The sequence below is a fragment of the Triturus cristatus genome, chromosome 5_2 (genome assembly GCF_964204655.1).
Source record: "Triturus cristatus chromosome 5_2, aTriCri1.1, whole genome shotgun sequence".
NCBI lineage: Eukaryota > Metazoa > Chordata > Amphibia > Caudata > Salamandridae > Triturus > Triturus cristatus.
In genome coordinates, this window is record NC_140588.1 from 1,104,548,022 (window position 1) to 1,104,572,906 (window position 24,885).

The 24,885-nt window shown below is 41.8% G+C and overlaps 1 protein-coding gene across 1 annotated transcript in view; it reads left to right on the forward strand.

Annotated features, from left to right (window-relative positions):
* Positions 1-1,867: 1,867 nt before the first annotated feature.
* Positions 1,868-24,885, forward strand: part of LOC146829781 (nicotinamide N-methyltransferase-like) — a 47,048-nt gene continuing 24,030 nt past the window's right edge. Inside the window, exons 1-2 of the mRNA XM_085608495.1 lie at positions 1,868-2,031; positions 15,410-15,617. Of these exons, the coding sequence (XP_085464621.1) occupies positions 1,884-2,031; positions 15,410-15,617 (356 nt within the window). The 5' untranslated portion in view covers positions 1,868-1,883. The remainder of the gene's footprint in view (positions 2,032-15,409; positions 15,618-24,885) is intronic.

The window sequence follows — 24,885 nt, forward strand, 5'->3', positions numbered from 1 at the left end:
AGGAAATCCAGGCAAGGAGGGCGGACCTTTATGGTCAGCACTGCCAATCTTAGGAACTCACCTCCTCTTTCATTGAGATCCATAACCGACTTGTTACAATTTAGGAGGATGCTTAAGACCTGGCCCTTCCCAACGTATTTGGCCGACTCTCATTTCTCATTTATTCCTAGGTGATCCTCTAATTTTTCTTTTTAGGGCTTTTCAATCTATTTTAGTTTCTCTTTTTTGTATTATTCAACTAGCTCCATTTGATATTTTATACATTTTTATAAATAAACACATTTTTTATAATTAAATATTAGAGATGGATAAATGGGAAGGTGAGATTTCCTTACCAGAAAAATATTATGTGATGTTCAAAATTCCATTTTGGCTTTATGTTTGTGCCTTGCAATGTTCTTGATGTTCTAGTTGGGGAGATAAACATTCAGTAGGATTAAGTATTGTGTTTTTATTATTCTTTTTTATGTTTTCCAAACTGTTTGTTGTACTTGTTTGGAAGAAAAGACAAATTATTTGGTTAATTTTGCCTACCAAGAGAGAAAAAGAACAGTTTAAAACCCTGTTAAAATTGTGAAATAGCATTGACAATTTGTCCAGCACACCATAGAAAAAATGTTGCTTGCTACTGTTGGATAAATGGAAAGATGGCATTTGTTTGCCTGAAGTTTATTGTGCTTTGTTTTATTAGACAGTCTGTGATGGTCAAAATCTAGATTATCTTTGTGCTTTTCACCATACAATGTTGTTTGTTTTCTTGTTGTGGAGTAAAATAGATAGAACATGTAATTAGCTTTGAATGCTGTACCATTGTTATGTTTTGGTTTGTGGATGACTTCATTGTAAAGGTTGGCTCACTTAAATATGTATGCAATGTCTCCTGTTGGTATGGGGTTGAAAGGTGAATACTTTTGGAGACTTCACATTACTTGCAGTATATTGTTTGACACTGCCACAATAGACAAAAATAATCTATTTCTCTATTTCTCAAGTTAATTTTGGCCCCCAGTTTCTGTCCAATACTTGCCCTGAGGGACATACCCAGCAGAGTTAGATTATTAAATTTGCCTCCAGTCACTTACCAGCACCTGCCCTGAGGGACGCCCCCAGCAGAGTTAGATTATTAAATGTGCCTCCAGTCACTTACCAGCACCTGCCCTGAGGTATGCCCCCAGCAGAATTAGAATAATAAATGTACCCCGGACACTGTCTAGCAGCTGTCCTGAAGGAATTCTTGATCCAATATCCCTGGTAGTTCCTCATTTTTCAGTAGAGTTTCGATCAGACATTTTAGATTTCCACGTCAACCGGAAATCTCCAAAGAAAAGTAAACCGATCTGCAGTGTCGTGTAGGATCTCACAAGTCTAATGGGGCAAGAACTTACAGTTACAAGTCCCACTGAAATTGAGTGCCCACTCATAATGAAGGGCAATTTTCTTGGGACTGTGAAGCATTTGCCAGTCTGCACTGAATTGCTAACTGTACCTGTTTAAGCCTTGTAAAAATTAGAGCCATTGGATGCTTTTCCATTTGGTCCAGGCAAAGAGTAGAGTTTTTCCCAAGGCCATCATTTGAGCCCATCTTCATAACCTCATAAGTTTGTGGACATATATTAATGTTGAATATGGAGTTGCATCATGCTTCAAAGTGCAATACTTGCAAACAGTCAAAACTCACAAACAGCCACAAGCTAATAATGTTATGACGGTTGAGGATCATTGTTCCTGAGGGTAAAAGTGAAATTTTATGGGAACTAACATAAGTTGCACATGCATGAAGAGTTCTATCTATTTGAAGATAATTTAAAAGTTAAATTTCAAGCCATATATAGCATAGGAGCAAGTAGCACAGCTTTAAAGTTGGTAAAGGTTTCACCAGAGAAATGGCTTCTACTATGAACCTGAAAGAACTCTTTGCGAAGTATTTTAATCCAAGAAAGTTCCTGGAGGCATATTTCATCCGAGATTCTGACTTTTTTGATGATCACGTTACTCAGGTTTTTTCTAAATTCCTCAAATGCTCCTCATCAGGTATGTTCTATTCATGGTCTTACTTATTTTTGGATTTCTGCTTGCAGCAGATAAACTCAAAGTGTGGTACCAGAATAACGTCTAACATAAACAATGAGCTCAAACCATTTGCAGTAGAGGATTGAGTATAAATGTTATGCAACAATAATGGTATTAAGAAACAAAATCTCTAAATTGTTGATACTATTGTCTCTTTTTTAAGAACTTGTGCTGTGGCCTCTATAATAGAACAGGGAAAACAGTAAATGCGTCAACAACAATACAATGATGCAATATAATTAACATCCGTCAGCTGGGGGGTCTGGCCAGGTCACCCATGGACCATGTGTTTAAAATAGAATCCATGAAGTCTGAAGCTACATGAATTTGTGCTCTTCTCCTCTCCTCCGTGTTAAATAACTCTTGCCTTAAAAACTGAAACACGGTATACAGCCTGCATAAGGAGATCATTTATTGATATCAGGTGTATTGTGCACAGAAATGTAAGAAGATTGTTTAAAATAGCTTTTTTAATTGCTCAAGAATTCAAAATGCATTTATATCAACACTAAAGGCTATTTTCAAAGGTAAATTGGTTTGTGAGTAGTTTATGTGAAATTTAGCGTTACACTTTTAAGTAACTTTGCTTGAGATCTGGAGAAAAGTGAATCAACTTACTGTTGTCAGGTCTCAGGAGTATGAAAGTTTACAGAAAGCAATTTTATTACAAATGGTTGATAGATCTGTACTAATAGTTTTAACTTTGACTCAATAGACACAGATAACTGATCCCCTTCTATATGGAATTCTGATTGATTAAATATTTTCTGAACGCTATTCTGCAACATCTTTAGAAGCAACTTTTTGTACAATTCCTCAGATACTCAATTCTTCCTCTGCTTTGATATTTCTTATTCGACGAACAGCTGGAAAATTACCAATGTTTATCTTTATTGCAATATTCATGGGTCATCCAATAATTTTACAGAGGTAGAGAATTTTTCTCATTTTTTCATTTTGAGAAAATGAGAACAATGCATCAATTTGGGGAATTATAGGTGAAAAGATCTGTCACATGCTCAAAATTACAGGACAAAGGGTTCAATGTTTATTGTTTAAAAATTTACAGGATTTTCTCTTTTGAATAATTGTATTACAGTTCGTCACTTTATAAAATGTCAAGCACATATCCAATTATTTTCCAGGATATTGTATGCACATTGAAATACACATGGGACTTGCTAAATACAGAAGAGGATCAGTCAGAATTAAACAATGTCTTACAGATCATGGCAAAGAAACCTATTGAATGTGTCCTACAAACTGTGAGCCGTTTTTGATACTGTTGTATTCACAACATTATTCGGCATTCATATTAAGTACTCAGTCTTTGTATTCTCATTGTTTTATTCAAATATACACATAAGCTATTTGTTTAATGATCTTGTTATGCAATTCTTTCAGAATTTAATGCTATTAAATAAAAAATGGTAATTTTACTATTTTTGACATTCTGAGTATAACGTTCATCAAAATTGTATACGTGCAAATCTCCACTCCCTGAAATTCATTTGAAATACGTCAGTACATCATTGAAAAAAAATTACTACTTCATGTTGTTTTCTTAAGGAGGGAATTCACTTTATTTAATTTAAACTTCAGTTAAAGATTTTTTATAATATTTAATATATTTACATTAATTTTAATTCAACTTGTGTTGTGGATTTTTTTTTAATGTTTTTGTATATTTAAATTACTTTATTAAGGTTAATATATATTTTTTTAAATTTGCTTACACTTCACCAAAGGGAGCTTTCCAACTTGACAGTCGATTCTATCTATAGTAAAATATTTATTTTAAATGTGAAACAAAATAATACCGTTTATTTTAGTCAATTGAATAAAAACAAATACATTTTCTGAAGTTTAAATACAAAATTCCAACCTGAAATGAAAATATATGTATTTTCTGAATATGCATTAATAATTATTAAAGTGGTATAGAGAATTAACTAAAAGTAATTAAAACATATATTTTAATAAAAGTAAATTTTACATTAATGTATTAATGCAAAAATGCTGTGGGCTGAGTGCTTGTGCAGGGTACTGCATGTTTTGTGGTGGCTGGGGTGGCAGCTTATCATGGACGACCTGGGCTGAGACCAGTACTGAGAGGTGAGAGTTCCTGGGAGGGGTTGAGCTCTCTTCGCACAAACCCCTCCACTGAAAACGGTGCTTCTATTTATGTTATTTCTGGAAAAAGCCTGGCTATAATTGAATCACATTATTTAAAGACCAGAGGCCTTCAACTGGGCCGCTACTGAGTGCTGCGGCAATAGGTGGCAAAAAAGGAAAAGAGAGCTTCTGTCTTCACTTGACCAACAGCTCAGCCTAGTGTGAGGGTGGAGGTGGTGACCTGGAAGAACAGGGGAGGAGGGGAGTGGACTTTGTATTGCTTTTCATCACTTCATTAATACTACCTGCTATCATACCTCTCGCACAGACTTTGTGCTGCTTTTCATCCCTTCAATATTACTACCAACTATCATACCATACTTCTCGCACAGACCCTCAAGAGAGCGGGGACTGTCATCTGAGGACCATATTGACCTCAGGGGGTCTATTCCCTGCCCTAATTTATCCCAAAAGTGAGCCAGCACTGTTGGAAGAGCACTTCTCACCCACAATGCTGGAACCTGAACCCTCCATTTGTCTTCAAACACCAAAGAAGGCCCAGTTTTGTTATATATGCTTGGGGTTCTTCAATCTCCAGTCATTGTCTGCTGATTCCTGCAGCTACCTGCTTGCTTTTGTTGTACTGGGTCTGATTCTGGTATGGGACTGGTCTCCCCCCTCAAGTGTGTTGTGCCCTGCTGTAGTAGAGGTTGTGCAGTCTGTCTGAGTCCCTTGACCCTTTGCTTACTATGAGGAGGAGAAAGGCCTTGGAGGGAGGGCTGAGTTCACCAAAGCGGAACAAATAAAAAAAAACACAGAAACCTGCTGGAGACAACTGTGCTATCAACAGAACAGATAACCTTTTATCAGAATGTGAGCAGTTTCTAGTTCCTTCCCCCTCTGTATCATGTTCAGGTGTTCACCCAGGAGGTCCTAGACCTAATGCTGCCCCTAGCAATGTCCCCCACAACCACAGGAGAGTTCCTGGGATGTTTATCAGGTTGGGTAGAGCAAGCAAACCAGGAAACCGGGGTAATTCAGGCCAGGAACCCATTTGATAACCCTAGTGTAGGTCCACCCTTACCATACTCTTCTGTTTTCCCTAGTCTAGCTCCTCTTGATGACATACCTTCCAGTTGTAATTGCTGTGCTCTCATGAGTGATCCACCTGTAGAGCAACTATCCAGTCATACTACACAATCCCTACTGTTCCCCGATCAAATAAAAATAAAGCAAATAAATTGACCCATGCTGGTGACCCTAATTCACTTGTATCACCTGTATGACTCTTGAGGCCCCTGGGTTACTCCTTGAAAAACATCTGGATTGGTTCTTCGAGGTCTCACTAGAGAAGTTTTGAGCTATCCTGGCAGCCGGGCTGACCCTGTGCTGGCCCATTTCTATCATCTATAAGGGAAACTGTTGGTTCTGAAAAACCTTCCTACGACCACTGGAAGAGAGGGCCCGCCATCTAGCCAAGTGCTCTTCCCTACCAGGCCAATCCCAGTCTGTAACATGTGATTCAAGCTCTGTTGGCCAAACTCAACCACACGTACTTCTCCAGTTAAAGATCTCTAGTGACCAGAAAATAACGGGTATTTGGGAGGGTCAGGGTGGAGCGAGTAAAAGCAGGAAAACGTTTCCATCCCCCTGACATGACAACACCCCCCTAGTTTATACACAACTTCCTTCTGAGTGCACCCCTGGGTGAAATTCCTGTGTTGTTGAGGAATAAGTCAGCACATTGGCTACAAACCAATACGAGGTGGCACTGTGACTTGACTCATGAGATCCTCTCTGTCAGACGTTCACTATGGTTTGGCATCCACCCTAAAGCTTGTCATGGGAATTGTGTGTTAGTGAATTTTAAGTCCCCTTTAACTGTTGAATCTTTATTTAGCCAGCTTGATCTGCTGGCACCCTGAGCAAGTCATATTAAAACACTACTGCTGGAGTACTTTTATAGGCCCTGCCATCATTTTTTCTCCATGACCGTTGAGGCGAGATCATACATTAGGTATGACTATTTCAGCTCTACATGTGTCAATTCCTATAATAAAAATCCCCCTCTAACTGTTTCCCTTCTAGATGCTCAGAACTGACGACTACAGTTGCAGGTAACTGGGGAATCCTTCCCTCTAGTGGCCATACATTTCAATTGGAACTCTGATGTCACACCCATCAGCTCTGAAACTAGTTAGTGACCACTGATCACCAGTGCCCTTTAAATTGCACCATCATTGTTCAGAAACCTGTTTTGTTTGGAACCTTGTCACCTGTGGTCTATTTGCAGAGGTTCCAGCTTTTACACATGGTTCTTCCCCTAGAAGGACAACTTTGGTTACCACAATTCCACTGCAACACCTCTCTCTGTTTTGCCATCTAATTCAAGGGGACCAGCAAAGGATTTGGAACATGTTTTCATAGAACTTAGCTGGACTTCAATCTAAGGTGATAGATCCAGACTGGGGGATTTTCATTGACAAGTATGATATTTGAATGTCAGGTCCGGGTTTACTACCTTTTTCTGTCCAGCATCTTCAGGTGGAAGTGGTCAACCTGCTGGAGGATTAATTCTGTGGTTAAAACATTCTTTAGATCTCCACATCACAAGACAAAATATAATTTCCACAGATGTTATGGGGCAATTCCTCGCTGGGGGTCCACCAACTGGTATGTTGTTAACATTTAAAACAGACCCAGTTGGGTAAACAGAATATCCGATACTCTGGGCGTCTTGTAAAAAGCCTTAAATTCCCTCCCACAGAATAATAGGGTAACAATTGTCGGAGACTTCAAAGTTACCTTTGTTCCCTTGAGCCCTGAGCCCTCTAAATTTACTGAAGCTGAAACTGCAGTTTGGGGGGTCCCTCATCTAGACCTAGGCCAGCCTACAAGATGCTCTCTCATTGCTGACCAAGTGATGAGCCTAACCCTTCATTTTGGTGTTAGAGCTTGTAATGGTTGGTCCCGTTCAGAATTTAGTGGTCCCTCACCTTCAAGTGTGTATTGTAAAAGAGCCGTATTGATCACATATTCCTGTCTCTTCCGCTATGGCCATCGCTCCTAGGCCTGGTAGTTGTTGAGCGCTATGAAAGTTACTATAATACTCTCTACTTACCTCTAAGTGAGGGAAAAATTGAGTGTTTATCAATGTGCTGCCTTGGACTCTGTGATTGCTCTGTCAATTTGAAACAACAAGAGGCCTCTAAAATGGGGAGCTGTTTGTAAGGGCCAAAAAATGGTGACCCAGATATACCAACGTGTGACTGATATGATGGATGCACTGAACACTGTGGAACCATCTAGCATGGTCATAATTTTATTGCTAAATCACATGAAAGTTATTTTAGCTCCATTTAAGTCATGATTAGCAAAGATGTCTGCAAAACCTAAACGTTTAATCCCGCTGTACCTGGTTCAATTCCAGTTGTAACAAATCAAGTGGTAACGTAATACAAAGTATGAAAAACGGAAATAGGCAAGAACCTATTTATGCTAGGAAAGAATATAAAGACATTCTCAACCAGGCCAAAATTAATGTGGAACAGGAGATTTGGGAGGACCTAGTAGCTGCAGTAAAGGCAGGGGATATTACAGATTTCTGTGGATTTGTGGCTCATGACAGGCAGAATGCCACTGCCAGTCTAGAATATAATTTACAGCCTCAGACCTGGGTGGACCATTTCCAAAAAATGTACATAGCCAAACCCAACCTGGAGTATGCCTATTCCAAAAATGCTACAGGCCTGCTCCTAGATGAAGGCCTCCCCTTATCCTTCCATCTAAGGATGTAATGGCAGCAATAATGTCACTCCCAGCAGCTAAAGCTCCAGGCCTCGATTCCCTCCCCGGGGTCCTCTTCCGTTCAGAACCTTTGATCTGGGCCACAGAGTTCCAGGCACCGTTGCATGCTATACTTGAAGGCAGCCCGACCCCAGTCCCTGGCTTACTGCAGAGAATGTCCCTATTTACAAAAAAGGGCTTGAAGATGACCTGGGGAACTATAGGCATATCAGCCCTATTGAAATCCTCACAGAAACTATTTTGCCACCTTATATTTGACCAACTGCTTAATTGGCAAACAGCAACTCTGTTTTCTCAGAGCTCCAGGTGAATTTCAGAAATAGGATCAGCACGGTGGATCAAATACTCTGTTTCAGTGCCCTATATTGGAAAACAGGCCCTCATTATGCGGTCTTTGTTGACCTAAAGACAGCTTTCAATTCTGTGCCTAGGAGCAAGCTGCAGGAAGTTCTGGAAAAGATGGGTGTCGCCCAGTAAATTTTTTCTGTCTTTATCAGGTTGCATGGACTCAATACTGCCAGAGTCAGGCATGGCAACTGCGGAGTATTCACAGACCATTTAAAGATTAAAACTGGTGTTTGGCAGGGCTGTGTGCTGGCCCCGGCATTGTTCACACTTTATATTAATGACTTTGTGCACGCGTTTGATTTCCCTGGAAAAGACACAAACTTGGCCCTTATAAAACTGCAACGCTACTTTTCGCAGAAGACACGCTCTTAATTTCCAATATCCCACGTGGTCTGCAGGCACAACTTTACCACTTTTTAATCTTCTGTTGTGAGCATGTTCTGGAACTAAACATCAACAAAATAAAATGTATGGCTTTTAATCCATATAAATCGGGTGCAGGGCGCTGAGCTGGTCCTCTCATATCAAGAGATATTCACTAAAACTTTAGCAAGAAGCTGATTCAGTAGTCAAACTGTGCAAATGGGCCTATGCATTCTCTAGAACGAGCTGGGGAGCTCTACAACATCAAAGCAAAAAGCTTAGCCATGAACGCGGTAAAATTATGGGGACATGTCAATGGAATGTTCTCAGTAAAACCAAAGAAAGGTTCATGAGGAGCATTCTCAACCTTCCTCAGAGACCCTCCCACCTCCCCCAACTGCTGGACCTGGGAATTATTCCTATAACTAAACTTATGCAGTGTCACCCTATCTTATACTGGCATTTGCTGTGGTCAATGGACCAACTAGAATCCCATAGAACTGTGATTATGCCCTAGATGAAGCTCCCTCTGCTTTGAAATCTCCCCTTTACACACTATTGCAATTCTCATTTATTTTTTTCTTCCCTGATCTTATTGTCGGACAAAGTTTTATGAGATGTATTTATTTTCATTTGTGACCATTTTAAATAGTTTATTTATTATAGCACTATTTCCTATGAGATTTTATTTGCAATACCTATGCCATTATTTTCTGTGGGAGGGTATTGTTGTATCAGTGGTTGGTCCAGTGGTCTTAATTCAGCTAAAAGTTGAAGTAATTAGTTTTGGGTACCTCTGTGGCTATATAGAAAAGGGCTCACCCTTTTGAGGGTAGGCACATGCCCCTCTGTAACCCTCCTTAAATCACTACTCATTCCACCCTACAATGTAGCGAAAGCACATGTAAGAATCTCCCAAAAGCAGATACAGGACAGTAGAGCTGGAGATTTACGCTTATACATTTTTAAATAGCTTTTTTGTACTTTAGTATTCCTATTGCAGTACTTCTACCTGTACTGTTAAATGCCGGTTGTCAATATGCCCACTATTTTTGCATTTCATAACTCTGCCAATTCCTCAAAAGGCTTGTTTGTCCTGAATTACTTTTGGGCTTGTAAAGTATCTTGTGCAGTAGTTAAAGTAAAGCCTAGTATTAATTGCAGTAATCTGACTAGATATCAATATAGATATAATTAATGAAATCCACTACAAAAACAAAAAAGCATAATAAGTGCAAGAATCATACAATACATTTTAAAATCCTGCACCCTAAAATTGCAATTAAAAAATGAATAGAATAATTTGTCATGTAACAATTCAATCACATTTATAAATTCATTACATCAATCCTCCCCAACAGTACTCATCATTCTTTTGAGGAAGAACATCAAAACAGTTACATTACCTAATCAGCTTATCAGTTGAGGATATTCTACCCAAAAAGATAGCTTTAGAAGTCGATGTTACACAGGCTGCTAATGTGTGGGGGCGGACAACCAATATGGAATAGGAATTTTCCCTTAAGCTATCGACAAAATTGGTGAGCAGAGTGCTGTAGGCCCCTTCTAAGTACCTGATCATAATCAGCTGTTTGGATTGCTTTCCAACCGACCCCTTCGGAAAGCCTCCAGTAATCCCTTTCCGCCCGAGGGATTACAATGGCAGATTCTCACAGCCTTTCTGTGCCAGCCTTTCTGACACAGAAAGGCTTTGGGAATCTGATTTTGGGGGTCCCCAGCAGGGCCTCCATGGGTTCAAGGCCTACGGATGGTGACCTAGGGAGCACAGATAGGCTGTGTGAGGAGGAGAAACTGTGCAAGATTTCTGCTTCTGACCGATACTGGGGGCAAGGACTGCTAGTCTCCCTGCTAGTGAATGGGACATCGTGCAAGGAAACCAAGAAGACCCTCTTTGGAGCTCGAATCACCATTCCCAGTCTGCTTGTCAAGATAAGCGTGTCCACTGAGGGAGAGTAATGCATTGGATGGGGTAAAATCATGTGGGGAGCCCAAGCGAGTGGACTCCCAGTGCAAGGTGTGTGGAGTCTGCAGTTGCATTAGTTGGCCATTGCCCAGGTGCAGATTCTAGCGGCAACTACTGTATCCCAGAGGTCTTCACAATGATTGCCATGAGGAGAGTGCCTTGTACGGTGAGTGAAGTCTCCACAATGCCCTGATGACCCTATAGGCCAGGATGAGCAGATGTGAAAATATTGCTAGAGTAAGTTGCCAACACCTGTGTGGAGTCTAGCAGTAACCCAGTATGCCAGGAGGAACTGCTGTGGTATGGACTACCATGTGGTGAAGGACAGCGCCTTGGCAGGTAGTGATAACAGCAAATCAGTTTGCCAGGAGGGGCTGCTGCTATCAGGGATTGCTGAGGATCGGGCATTCGTCTGACAATTGTGAATTGCTCAACCCGCGAGTCACTACCAAGCATTAGGATTGTGCCAGAGTTCCCTGTGAGATGAGGAGGACTCTGGGATTAATGAAATCCAGTTCAGCCCCCCATTGGGGAGCATCAAACCGTTCAGGAGGAGCACTAGATCACCTATGGTTACTAATAGATCCAGCGGCATAAGCTCTGGACACAGAGCATGCATGCAGCTGACACCTTCACCAGGACCAGATCAGTGTGAGTATCCATGGTCAGGGCAATAGCTGAGATCCTGCAAGCTCCCTTGCTGCTGGAACAGGTAAGACTGGTTAGGGGCCTATCATTGGACTTGCTGCTAAGGACTACTTTATTTAGAGTCAGAGTGGACTCTTGAGTTAATGCCTTCAATTAAGCAATCCCTGGATGTGGCTCCAGTGAATAGGGAATAACACCTACCACATTATGAAGAGTGGTTGGACAGGGATTTTTCATCGAAAAAATAGACCCCCACCTCATTTTTCCTGCATGTCACAATTCTATTTGAATGTGTAGAGTTACAGATAAAATAGGTATTTGACTGGACATCAATTTGTTGACACTGCAGCATGCTCTTTTAGTTGTGACTTGTGTTCACTAACCTGTATTCAGACTTGACGTGCAAGGTAGCTTTGGACTGCTCAGCTACAGCTACCATTGAGAGTCAAGTGCAGAAGGAGGACTTGGCCACGTTGCTCAAGTTCTATAGTAGTTCGGGACTAGTACATCAGGAGTAAGAGGCCTCAACCCCCTATATTGCATCTATTAACCCCTGCATGCCCTGTGGCCCTCTGAAAGAGGTTCTGCCACCTACTTTGGCATGTCTATATACTCCAACGTTGTTGCATATAGCAGTCTAGTCGATCAAGGTATCATTTTAGGTGCATAAGAAGGAGCGAATCAAAAGCACTCATTATCACACAGGTCAGGGAACAACATGCAGTGCAGGTTTTGGTCCCTCACAATGAGTCACTCCTTCTCTTGAAAGTGCCAACACAAGGTATCGTGGGGTTAACAACATGTGAGCAAGGAAAAGTGGACTGAGAAAGACGGAGAAAAAACATGCCTCTTCTGCTTTAATTCACAGACATTTTGCTGGTATGCACCCATAACTTGGTCCATGCCTTGTACACTAAATAACATGGCACCAGAATATTGTTGTGTAAATGTAATCTTACATAAATAAAATGTCCACAATATCCTATTCTAAGATCTTGTTTCATATGGGGTGATAAAAGAAAATTATACCTAACGGAGCAATATATTTGTAAACAGCTGTATTGGATGTGATGTATTCAGTGAGAGATTGCTATGGTGGAAAAGACAGCAGATAATTTAGCAATTAAGTTTAATGAAAGATTACCCTGCATTTATAAAATCATCTTGGAAGTCTCCAGCTGATCATATACTGCTCATGGGGCTGGTTCTGCTCTCTCTGTAAAGCATGGTGAGCAGAGCAAGCTGTCTATATTTATTGGTACTACCAACATAATAAAAACAAGGATGACATAGGCGTGTTAAATGTGATTAGGAAATCTCCACCTTTACCAGCACACACTAATGGTGAAAGGCATTGTAATTTTCTTTGCATTCACACATTTTTTGTCATGTGTTGAGATAAACACCTGAGATCTAAAATCACTAAAAAAGAGAAGCAGTGCAGATAGAATTTATTCAACATGCAAGGAACTTGATGAGTCTTGAATAGTGCACTAAAAGGCCATGTTCAAAATGCTGTAATACTAGGTAAATGTTTGCGGTTCATACACTAGACTCAAATGCAGTTTTCAGGTGTAAAACTGAATTGGAGAAGTCTAGACAAACACCACATGTAGATAAACTTGACTCAATTTGGTGGAGAGCTGTTAATCTCCATTTTCAATAATGGCAAGATAATAATTCATTAAACAAATGAGAGATGTGCACATTTAAAAAATAAATTCAAATTATCCCTTGAATGAGTTTCCCTACTCCCTCCCTTTACTAAACTCATCCCTGCCTAGGTCACATTACTTTCCTTGTGACTCTTTCGTAGTTCCTCTCCTCATCCTCGTCCTCCTCCTCATCCCCTTCTCCTCAGCTTCCCCATACAATTCTAAGGGCATCTAGACAGTTAAAATGTTTGTCCCACATCTACTACATACCTGCTGGTTAGTAAGTTCAACCAGAACAGGACACATATTCCTCTTCTGCCCCCCCCCCCCAGTTGATAGCTTTCTCCACCTAATTTATTTCCTTCCTTGGCACATTCCCCTACAGAGCAAATACATGAAAAGAGTCCATCATCAAGCTTTAACTGAAAAATATGTCGTAATATTTCTGAAGTGGAACCACTTTTAGAGTCCCATGGCCCTATTCACAGGTCTCTGGATTTGAAAACTTACTAAACTGTCACCCATTTCCCCCTATGACACGAGGACACCTTTGATCACCTATAATCAGAATACTCTTATCGACAATCTGCACCGTTTTCTCTCTGAAATGCCGAAATTTATCTCACCCATTTTATTATTGAAAATTATCCTGTCCACCCTTGAATCTATGTTCAATCTTCTCCTGTTCTCTTAGTGATCCTCTAGTACCTCTAATGGCCATCTCAAAACATCTCTCCAATCCAATTATTCTCCCTGTCTCAGAATAGTCCAACAAATTATCTTAAAGAGTGACATTCAATTCTTTGACTATCTCATCCAGTTCTCTCACCTCCCAATCTCCTATTCATTCAGAAACCTCCAAGTCTTACTGTACGCTGTTCACAACTAATTCTCTTGAGGATAGCAGCAATACTCCTTCTGATATCATTCCATCTTCCCAAATTACCGGTCTACATAGTACTCTTCATAATTTCTTACATGACAGCCATCCACCTTCATACATCAATCCTACCTCCCAAAGTACAGCTGGTGCTCATACTTATAATCTAGGTATCAAGAGAGATACATAGTTTGCTTTTCTGTCTAAGAGAACTCAAACTAACACCTAAACTACCTTAGAAATTGTGAATAATTCCTAACTTAGAAGATCCATTTTAAATATTTTGCTCCACTGCAGATCAGAAGCAGACACTACATTGAATTTGTGGATTTGATCCAGTCCCACAACTAGACGCATTTTCTTGATGGAAACTTGACTCTCCGACTCTTCCCATCCTGTACTATTCTCCATAAATGGGACAATAACAAGTTAGATGGGTTGCATGTATTTACTGTTGTTCTTTGCCGGGCAAAACCCTTAGGGTATCTCAAACGTCTCTCTGTTGAAATTAAGATCTTCAAACCAGAGCCTTGAATATTAACATAATCAACCACCCTCCTGATTATATTATTCTGTTCGTTGAACATCTCATGGATAAAATACAACTCCATTAGCTTCTTTCTGTGTGACTTCAATTTAAACAGAGGAGATAATTCTGATTCCACTGTTTTACAACTAACCATCTTTCTGATCAACAATGACCTCATACAATTCTGTTCCAAACCTAACTCATTGGAAAAGGGTTTTTCCTCGACTGCTTCATTAGCAGAAAACATCTTATGGAGTGCCACCTATACTATAATGCACTGGTCTGACCAATTTCCTGTTTCTTACTCCCTGGGTCATGCACATCAACCCTTACTAAGATTAAATAACAAATCAATAAAATGTTCCCTGGTTGATTCACACGCAGAGGTTTTTACAGGTCTGGCATTGAATACACGCTAAAAGGTTATGTCTTACATGCACCCTGTTGTGTGGTAAAAAAAAAAAAGTGACACAACCATGTAAAGAATATGGCCCTAAGTGACCTGACATTGGCACAAGCAGTGTGATGGGCAGATGCAAGAGACATCTTGATTTCTAGTCCTAAGCACTTGAAAGGAAATGTTTCTATAGCCTAGATTTATATAAATCCAAGGCAAAAACACACTGCAGAAAATCTATAGTCTACAAGAGGTGCAAGTACCTTTGACGAAAGAATCAAAACCCACACACCCCCACTGAATAACACCTCTAAAACAAATGAAAGAAAAGGATAACCTTCCAACTTCCTCTACCACCCAGTCACAGAAGCTGAGTCCCAAATTAGACACTGCAGACTTCAAATTAGATCTGGGGTGGTTATGAGGGTCAAAAGAGAGACTGAGAGGATATATGACAGACTCATATGATGCAAGATGACCACAATATGTAACATATAAATGATAATGATGAGCCTACTGAACATATTTATTCATTCTAGTTTGCTGATGAAAAAGAGACATTTACGTGTTATAGATTCTTATTTCACTCAAGTATGAATGTTTTTGTAAACAGGGGATGTTAAAGGAGACTCCCTAATTGGACTTTGCCTTGGGCCCTATTTACATTACACTCTCCCACTTTGTGACAATTTCAACGAGATCACCTTTGCCTGCGCTGATGACAATTCCCTCCAAGAGATGCAGAAATGGTTGAAGAATGAACCTGATGCCCTGGATTATAGTCACGCCATGGAGATGATTTGTGAGCTTCAGGGCAGAGGGTATGTATTTGGCTCTGTATTAACACTGTCCTACTTTGTTTTCCTATCCATCTTCTCTTTGCATTACTCCTATAAAGAATGTGAGTGCTCATAGAGAGGAGCAAATGCACCAAGGGGGGAGTTTATGAAATTAAGGGTTAGATACCCCGATTAGAAGTGTAAAAGAAGGAATAATCTTCTGTACTTTATTCTTGGGCTTCCAAGATCACTGACTCAGTTACCCAGAATCACAGATAAACCAAATGCTCACCAAGCTACCCTGGATTCTTTTAGTCACACCTTTTTTGTAGAAAAGCTTTAATGCCATACCAATTTAATTTCAGGTCATGATTTTAATAAGTGTTGACTTAGTTCCTCACTCTGACATGTACCTGTTTATGCACTTCATGTCCTCAGACTGTTTAATGAATGTTGAACACAAGTAGGAAAGTGAGAGGATGTTGTAGATTGTTGTCGCCCTCATTACTTTATAAAGAACATGCAACAAATGCACCTTCGCTAGTGGTTACCAAATCTTTAGTGGATTACCATCTCATGACTCTCATCTCATTGGTTGATGGCATGCTTCATCATTGGGTAGACATCTAGAACTTGGAAGCATCTAAACATTCTTCTGTCTTACAACCTACCTGTCCATCATTTTGGAATATGAGGGTCCCGTTGAGTGCAGTTTTTTTTTATCATCGGCATTTTCAAATGTATTTTAAATGCATGACATGGAAATCACACCAATAAAATCTTTTAGGGCCACTCCACAAACAATCTTAGTTTAGAGGTAAATGTGTTAAATATGAAACCTGGCAGTCTAAAATCTCCCAATCCTATCTCTCCAATAACATACCAATGGTCAGACTGGCTGATGGAGAGACCATCGTACATAAGCACATCTGGTGCAACTAAGCTCTATTTGTCAGTGTTAAGGCCACTCAGATCTCACCGTATGGTTTCTATAAAGGCACAATAAAGGTAAAAATATGGATTTGTGATAATATGGCCCTTTTAAAGCTACCACACAGAAAAAAAAGATCCAACGTAGAGCCAATACAGGGAAGAAAGAACTGGCTACAAGTCTCATAGAGCCAGTTTGTGTTAAATTCTAGACATTAGCATAAGCAATTTATGCAAATGTCATATACAAGAAGGGCTCCAAGGGAACTATTTCTCCTCTCAAGTATATTTAAATTAGAGGGTAAGCACATACACCTTCATTGGGTTGGCTTGGTTGCGCTATGACACAGAGTTTTGTTCAAGGAAGGAGGAGGATAACTCTTTAACTAGAACCAAGTTAGATATTGACTTTTGGCAGTAGTGGATGGCTTTAAAAGTAACACTTCCTATGAAAAATAATGCCTGTGCTTCATCTATTCGCACATTTATCCTCCACTTTCAGTCGAACAGCCTCAAGGATGGGTAGATTTATTGGCAAAACTAACACACTCAAACTGGAGGACTGCGCATAAGACAGAACAGTTTTAAAATTACTGAAAAATGTTTATAAATGTTGGTCTAGGATTTCACATGAAGGTCTGCAAAACTCCAGGTGGGATGGAAATTCTTCATCAATGTTTAAACTGTCTGGAGAAACTTCATAATTTTGCTACACAATTTTATTCCCCAAAAAGGCATAGGGGGAGTTTAGACTCATACGTAACATATCTCAAGTATATCAACCAATGATTTTTTTAAATGGCTGAGGCTGTGTTATCCCTCAGTATGATTCCAACTTTTTATGATGCATTCTTTCATCTGTCTCTAAGCTTCACCCTTGTCACCTATGTGTGTTCTGCCTTTGAACTGAGTCTGCCTCCTGCGAGAATGGCTCCACTTTACTGGTAGAGGAACAGTACCTATCTGCATGATTTTTCACTTGCGGAGAGAGGGTGTCATCCAAATTCATCCACACACAAAGAAGTGTGTGGTACCTGGAAAAGTCTCCTTATAGTAAAGAGAGTTGATACCAAGGTAAAAAAAATTTGGGCGATGTGTTCTTTGTGTGGGAGGTTGTTGTCCTTCTTGAATCCGGGTGACTTAGCATTGGGTCAACATGAGGGATTCAATATGTCTACTTTCATGACTTAGAGCCAAGTTTGGAGTAGTTGTAGCTTGTTGTTACTAGAGAATAAAAGTAATTCTGTTTTGGCTCTGATGAGCTTAAGATAGGAGTTAGACATCCAGGTATGGATAAAGAACACAGGGAGATAATGGATGCTTGATGTGGAAAAGAACACCAAGTAGAATTATGTGTTGTTGCATGCATCTGGAAGTAAGCTTCTAAGTGCTTCCAGTTAGAAGTTGAAGAAAACTGTTATGGTTGAATGTCAGAATGTTGTTGTCAAAATATGGTCTGGCATACCTAGACTGAAAGTTTACAGATTAATCTGATTTAGTTCCAAATTAATTTTAAAAGTTTCAGAAGGAACTATGATGTTGACAGTGTTGAAAAATTAGTAGGTGAATTACTCCCAACTGTGTTGAGGAATTGTTATTAAAACATTTTAATATAATGATCTTAATCTTTAATCCATCAATAGTTCTGCAAATCAGATAGAGTCCTGATAGTGAGTGCAGAAAATAACAAGATGTGAGAAAGGGTAACAGGATGTGAGTGTAATTGTAGGTGGGAGGGCAATGCAAGCAGCTTCTCTTCATAAAACAGATTAATATGTTTATTGCACACCCCCACATTACTTCTCATTTACATTAAATATTTGCTTTATAAAATTGCAAACAACACATTTTGTAAACATAAACAAGACAGTTTTGTCTATTTTGGGGGCTATGCAGCGGAATAAAAACAGATATCAAAAGGTTTGAAAAACACAGATAAAACACTCTTGATATCAACAAAATATAAGCACTGAAAACAGGCAACCTAACAAGCTTTAGGAAAATAATTTTTTACCAGGAGATATTTTGGCAACAAGTTTCTGGTACCAATACATGTGGATAATGTAGATGCATGGAGTTCTCTAAAGGTGTGATGCCCAATTGGGGTGGTTTAGGTAGGTAGGAAAAGAACTAGTGTAGGATGCTTCCAGGGATTCTTATTTGAGATTTAAAAGTGTGGATGAGGGTGAAATCGTAGTTAGTAGAGAGGTTGGCTGTAAGGTCCAGTCATATGAGGAGACAGGTATCAATCAATCGAGGAATTTGCAGAGCGCGCTACTTAATCGTGAGGGTCTCAAGGCGCTGGGGGGTGCTGGTACTCCTCGAACAGCCAGGTATTGAGTAGCCTCCTAAAGGTTAGTAGGTCTTTGGTCTGCCGTAGGAGGATGGGAACGCAGTTCCAGGTTTTGGCGGCGAGATAGGAAAACGATCTACTGCCGGAGGTCGCTCTTCGGATGCGTGGGATGGTCGCGAGGGCGTGATAATCTTTATCTGCGATCATGAGGGCATTGTTGATTATTTATAAGATAGGTGACTTTCTGCACTGTGTCTTAAGCTAGATTGGTTCAAAAATAATAATTGTTGGGCCTCGGGGTCTAGTGTGGGTTTTTAAAAAAAAATTGGGATTTTCTCTCATGCTTTCAGAGATACTGGGAAAAACAACATTTGATGGACAGAATGCAGAACAATGTCATACATTCACCCCAGTACAGAGATCTGGACCTAAATCCATCGTTGTTTTGCTCACCAGCCATTCCAGTTTGAACCCAGCCATATGGAAATCAGTCTTGACCCTGTGCCTCATGGGAACAGTCCCGTCCGAACTGCCAAGCCAGGTCCTCCCTGAACTGGAAACAAGCATCATAGCATGATTCCAGTGGCATGGAGAACACGGGACTCACGTCTGAGCATACCCGTACCACACGGGGTGACAAATGCAAAAACAACAGTTGATGGTCAGAATGCAGAACAATGTCATACATTCACCCCAGTACAGAGATCTGGGCCTAAATCCTTTGTTTTTTTGCTCGCCATGCCATTCAAGTTTGATCCCAGTCATGTGGAAATCAGTCTTGACCCTGAGCTTCATGGGAACAGTCAAGTCCTAACTGCAAAGCCAGGTCCTCCCTGGACTGGAAACAAGCATCCTAGGACCGGTATCGGGGATTCACCCCTCTTCAGCCAGGATAGCTTGATTCCAGTGGCATGAACAGCACGGGACTCAAGTCTGAGCATACCCGTCCCACTCGGGTTGACAAAATGGAAAAGCAACAGTTTATTGATAGAATGCAAACCAATGTCATAAATTCACCCCAGTACAGAGATCTGGGCCTAAATTGATGTTTTTTTTGCTCACTATGCCCTTCCAGTTTGAACCCAGCCATATGCAAATGAGTATTGACCCTGTACCTCATGGGAACTGTCCAGTCCGAACTGCCAAATGAGGTCCTCCCTGGACTGGAAATAAGCATCCTAGGACTGGTTTCAGGGTTTCACCCCCCTTCAGCCAGGATAGCTTGATTCCAATGACATGGAGTGCACGGGACTCACGTCCGAGCATACCCGTCCCACTCGGGGTGACAAATGCAAAAACAACAGTTGATGGACAGAATGCAGAACAATGTCATACATTCACCCCAGTACAGAGATCCGGGCCGAAATCCATCGTTTTTTTGCTCACCATACCATTCCAGTTTGAACCCAGCCATATGCAAATCAGTCTTGACCCTGTTACTCATGGGAACAGTCCAGTCAGAACTGCCAAGACAGGTCCTCCCTGGACTGGAAACACGCATTCCTAGGACCGGTTTCAGGGTTTCACCCCTCTTCAGCCAGGATAGCTTGATTCCAGTGGCACGGAGAGCACTGGATTCACATCTGAGCATACCCGTCCCACTCAGGGTGACACACGCAAAAACAACAGTTGAAGGACAGAATGCAGAACAATGTCATACATTGACCCCAGTACAGAGATCTGGGCCTAAATACATTGTTGTTTTACTCACCATGCAATTTAAGTTTGAATCCAGCCATATGTAAATCAGTCTTGACCCTGGGCCTCATGGGAACAGTCCAGTCCAAACTGCCAAGCCAGGTCCTCCCTGAACTGGAAACAAGCATCCTAGGACTGGTTTCAGAGTTTTACCCCTCTTCAGCCAGGATAGCTTGATTCCAGTGGCATGGAGAGCACAGGACTCACGTCTTAGCATATTTGTCCCACTCGGGGTGACAAATGCAAAAACAACAGTTAATGAACAGAATGCAGAACAATGTCATACATTCACCCCAGTACAGAGATCTCTCCTAAATCCATCTTTTTTCCTCACCATGCCATTCCAGTTTGAACCCAGCCATATGCAAATCAGTCTTGACCCTTTGCCACATGGGAACAGTCAAGTCCGAACTGCCAAGCCAGGTCCTCCCTGGACTAGAAACAAGCATCCTAGGACCGGTTTCGGGGTTTCATCCCTTTTCAGCCTCGATAGCTTGGTTCCAGTGGTATGGAGAGCACAAGACTCACGTCTGATCATACCCGTCCCACTCAGGGTGACAAATGCAAAACAGCAGTTGATGGATAGAATGCAGAACAATGTCATACATTCACCCCAGTACAGAGATCTGGGTCTAAATCCATCTTTTGTTTGCTCACCATTCCATTCCAGTTTGAACCCAGCCATATGTAAATCAGTCTTAACCCTGTGCCTCATGGGAACAGTCTAGTCCAAACCACCAAGCCATGTCCTCCCTCTACTGGAAACAAGCATCATAGGACCAGTTTCGGGGTTTCACCTCTCTTCAGCCGGGATAGCTTGATTCAAGTGGCATGGAGAGCACGAGACTCACGTCTGAGCATACCCGTCCCACTCAGGGTGACACATTCAAAAACAACAGTTGATGGACAGAATGCAGAACAATGTCATACATTCTCCCCAATACAGAGATCTGGGCCTAAATCCATAATTTTTTTGCTCACCATGCCATTCCAGTTTGAACCCAGCCATATGCAAATCAGTCTTGACCCTGTGCCTCATGGGAACAGGCCAGTCCGAACTGCCAAGCTTTGTCCTCCGTGAACTGTAAACTAGAATCCTAGGACCGGTTTCAGGGTTTGACCCCTCTTCATCCAGGATAGCTTGATTAGAGTGGCATGGAGATCACTGGACTCACGTCTGAGCATACTTGTCCCACTCGGGGTGACAAATGCAAAAACAACAGTTGATGAACAGAATGCAAAAAAATGTCATACATTCACCCCTGTACAGAGATCTGGGCATAAATCCATCGTTTTTTTGCTCACCATGCCAATCATGTTTGAACCCAGCCATATGCAAATCAGTCTTGACCCTGTGCCTCATGGGAACAGTCAACTCCGAACTGCCAAGTCAGGTCCTCCCTGGACTGGAAACAAGCATCCTTGGACCGGTTTCGGGGTTTCACCCCTTTTCAGCCTCGTAGCTTGATTCCAGTGGCATGGAGAGCACGGGACTCATGTCTGAGCTTACCCGTCCCACTCTGGGTGACAAATGCAAAACAACAGTTGATGGATAGAATACAAAAAAATGTCATACATTCTCCCCAGTACAGAGATCTGGGTCTAAATCCATCTTTTGTTTGCTCACCATTTCATTCCAGTGTGAACCCAGCCATATGCAAATCAGTCTTAACCCTGTGCCTTATGGGAATAGTCCAGTCCAATCCACCAAGCCATGTCCTCCCTATACTTGAAACAAGCATGCGAGGACCGTTTTCGGGGTTTCACCTCTCTTCAGCCAGGATAGTTTGATTCCAGTGGCAAGGAGAGCACAGGACTCACGTATGAGCATACCCGTCCCACTCGGGGTAACAAATGCAAAAACAACAGTTGATAGACAGAATGCAGATCAATATCATACATTCACCCCAGTACATAGATCTGGGCCTAAATCCATCATTTTGTTGCTCACTATGACCTTCGAGTATGAACCCAGCCATATGCAAAGCAGTCTTGACCCTGTGACTCATGGGAACAGTCCAGTTCGAACTGCCAAGCCAGGTCGTCCCTGGACTGGAAACAAGCATTCTAGGACCTGTTTTGGGCTTTACCCCTTTTCAGCCAGGATAGCTTGATACCAGTGGCATGAAGAGCACAGGTCTCACGTCTGAGCATACCCTGCCCAGTGGGGGTGACAAATTCAAAACAACAGTTGATGGACAGCATGCAGAACAATGTCATACATTCACCCCAGTACAGACATTTGGGCCTAAATCCATCGTTTTTTTGATCACCATGCCATTCCTGTTAGAACCCAGCCATATGCAAATCAGTCTTGACCCTGTGCCTCATGGGAACAGTCCAGTCCAAACTGCCAAGTCCGTTCCTCCCTGGACTGGAAACAAGCATCCTACGACCGGTTTTGGGGTTTTTGCCCCTCTTCATCCAGGATAGCTTGATTCCACTGGCACGGAGAGCACGGGAGTCACGTCTGAGCATCCCCGTCCCACTCGGTGTGACAAATGCAAAAACAACAGTTGATGGACAGAATGCAGAATAATGTCATACATTCACCCCAACACAGAGATCTAGGCCTAAATCCATTGTTGTTTTGTCCACCATGCCATTCCAGTTTGAACCCAGTCATATGCAAATCAGTCTTGACGCTGTGCCTCATGGGCACAGTCCAGTCCGAACTGCCAAGCCAGGTCCTCTCTGAACTGGAAACAAACATCCTAGGACCGGCTTCTGGGTTTCATCTCTCTTCAGCCAGGATAGCTTGAGTCCAGTGGCAAGGAGAGCACGTGACTCACATCTGAGCATACCCGTCCCACTCCGGGGGACACATGTAAAAACAACAGATGATGGACAGAATGCAGAACAATGTCCTACATTCACCCCAGTAGAGAGATCTGGACCTAAATCCATCCTTTTTTTGCTCACCATGCCATTCATGTTTGAACCCAGCCATATGCAAATCTGTCTTGACCCTGTGACTCATGGGAACAGTCCAGTCCAAACTGCCAAGCCATGTCCTCCCTGTCCTGGAAAGAAGCATCCTATGACCGGTTTTGTGGTGTCACCTCTTTTCAGCCAGGATAGCTTGATTCCAGTGGCAAGGAGAGCACGGGACTCACTTCTGAGCATACATGTCCCACTCAGGGTGACAAATGCAAAAACAACAGTTGATGGACAGAATGCAGAACAATGTCATACATTCACCCCAGTACAGAGATCTGGGCCTAAATCCATTCTCAGACATGAGTCCTGGGCTCACTGTGCCACTGGAATCATGCTGATCTGGGTCTAAATCCATTGTTTTTTTGCTCACCATGCCATTCCAGTTTGAAACTAGCCATATGTAAATCAGTCTTGACCCTGTGCCTCATGGGAACACTCCAGTCCAAACTGGCAAGCCAGGTCCTCCCTGGACTGGAAACAAGCATCCTAGGACCAGATTTGGGGTTTCACCCCTCTTCAGCCGGGATAGCTTGATGCCAGTGGCATGGGGAGCACCGGACTCATGTCTGAGCGTACCCGTCCCATTCGGGGTGACAAATGCAAAAACAACAGTTGATGGACAGAATGCAGAACAATGTCATACATTCACCCCAGTACAGAAATCTGAGCCTAAATCCATTTTTTTTTTGTCACCATGCCATTCCAGTTTGAACCCAGCCATATGCAAATCAGTCTTGACCCTGTGCCTCATGGGAACAGTCAAGTCCGAACTGCCAAGCCAGGTCCTCCCTGGACTGGAAACAAGCACCCTAGGACCGGTTTCGGGGTTTCACCCCTTTTCAGCCTCAATAGCTTGATTCCAGTGGCATGGAGAGCACGGGACTCACTTCTGAGCATACATGTCCCACTCAGGGTGACAAATGCAAAAACAACAGTTGATGGACAGAATGCAGAACAATGTCATACATTCACCCCAGTACAGAGATCTGGGCCTAAATCCATTCTCAGACATGAGTCCTGGGCTCACTATGCCACTGGAATCATGCTTTCCTGGCTGAAGAGGGATGAAACCCCGAAATGGGTCTTAGGATGCTTGTTTCTGGGCCAGGGAGGACCTGGTTTGGCAGTTAGGGCTGGACTGTTCCCATGAGGCACAGGGTCAAGACTGATTTGCATATAGCCAGGGCTAAACTGGGGTGGCATGGTGAGCAAAAGAATGATGTATTTAACCCAGATCTCTTGACTGGTGGTGGATGTTGTGATTTGTTCTGCATTCCGTCCATCAATTTTGTATCTTTTGCTTTCAGAGATTCTGGGACCATACATTGATTGAGGAAGATATTGACAAGGGTAAGTAGATTTGAGAACGTCTTTCCAGTGAGAGTGCCGTTAAAACACCAGTAGAAAGCATCATCTTTATAGGCTATGGTATTGATGGATTTGAGGATA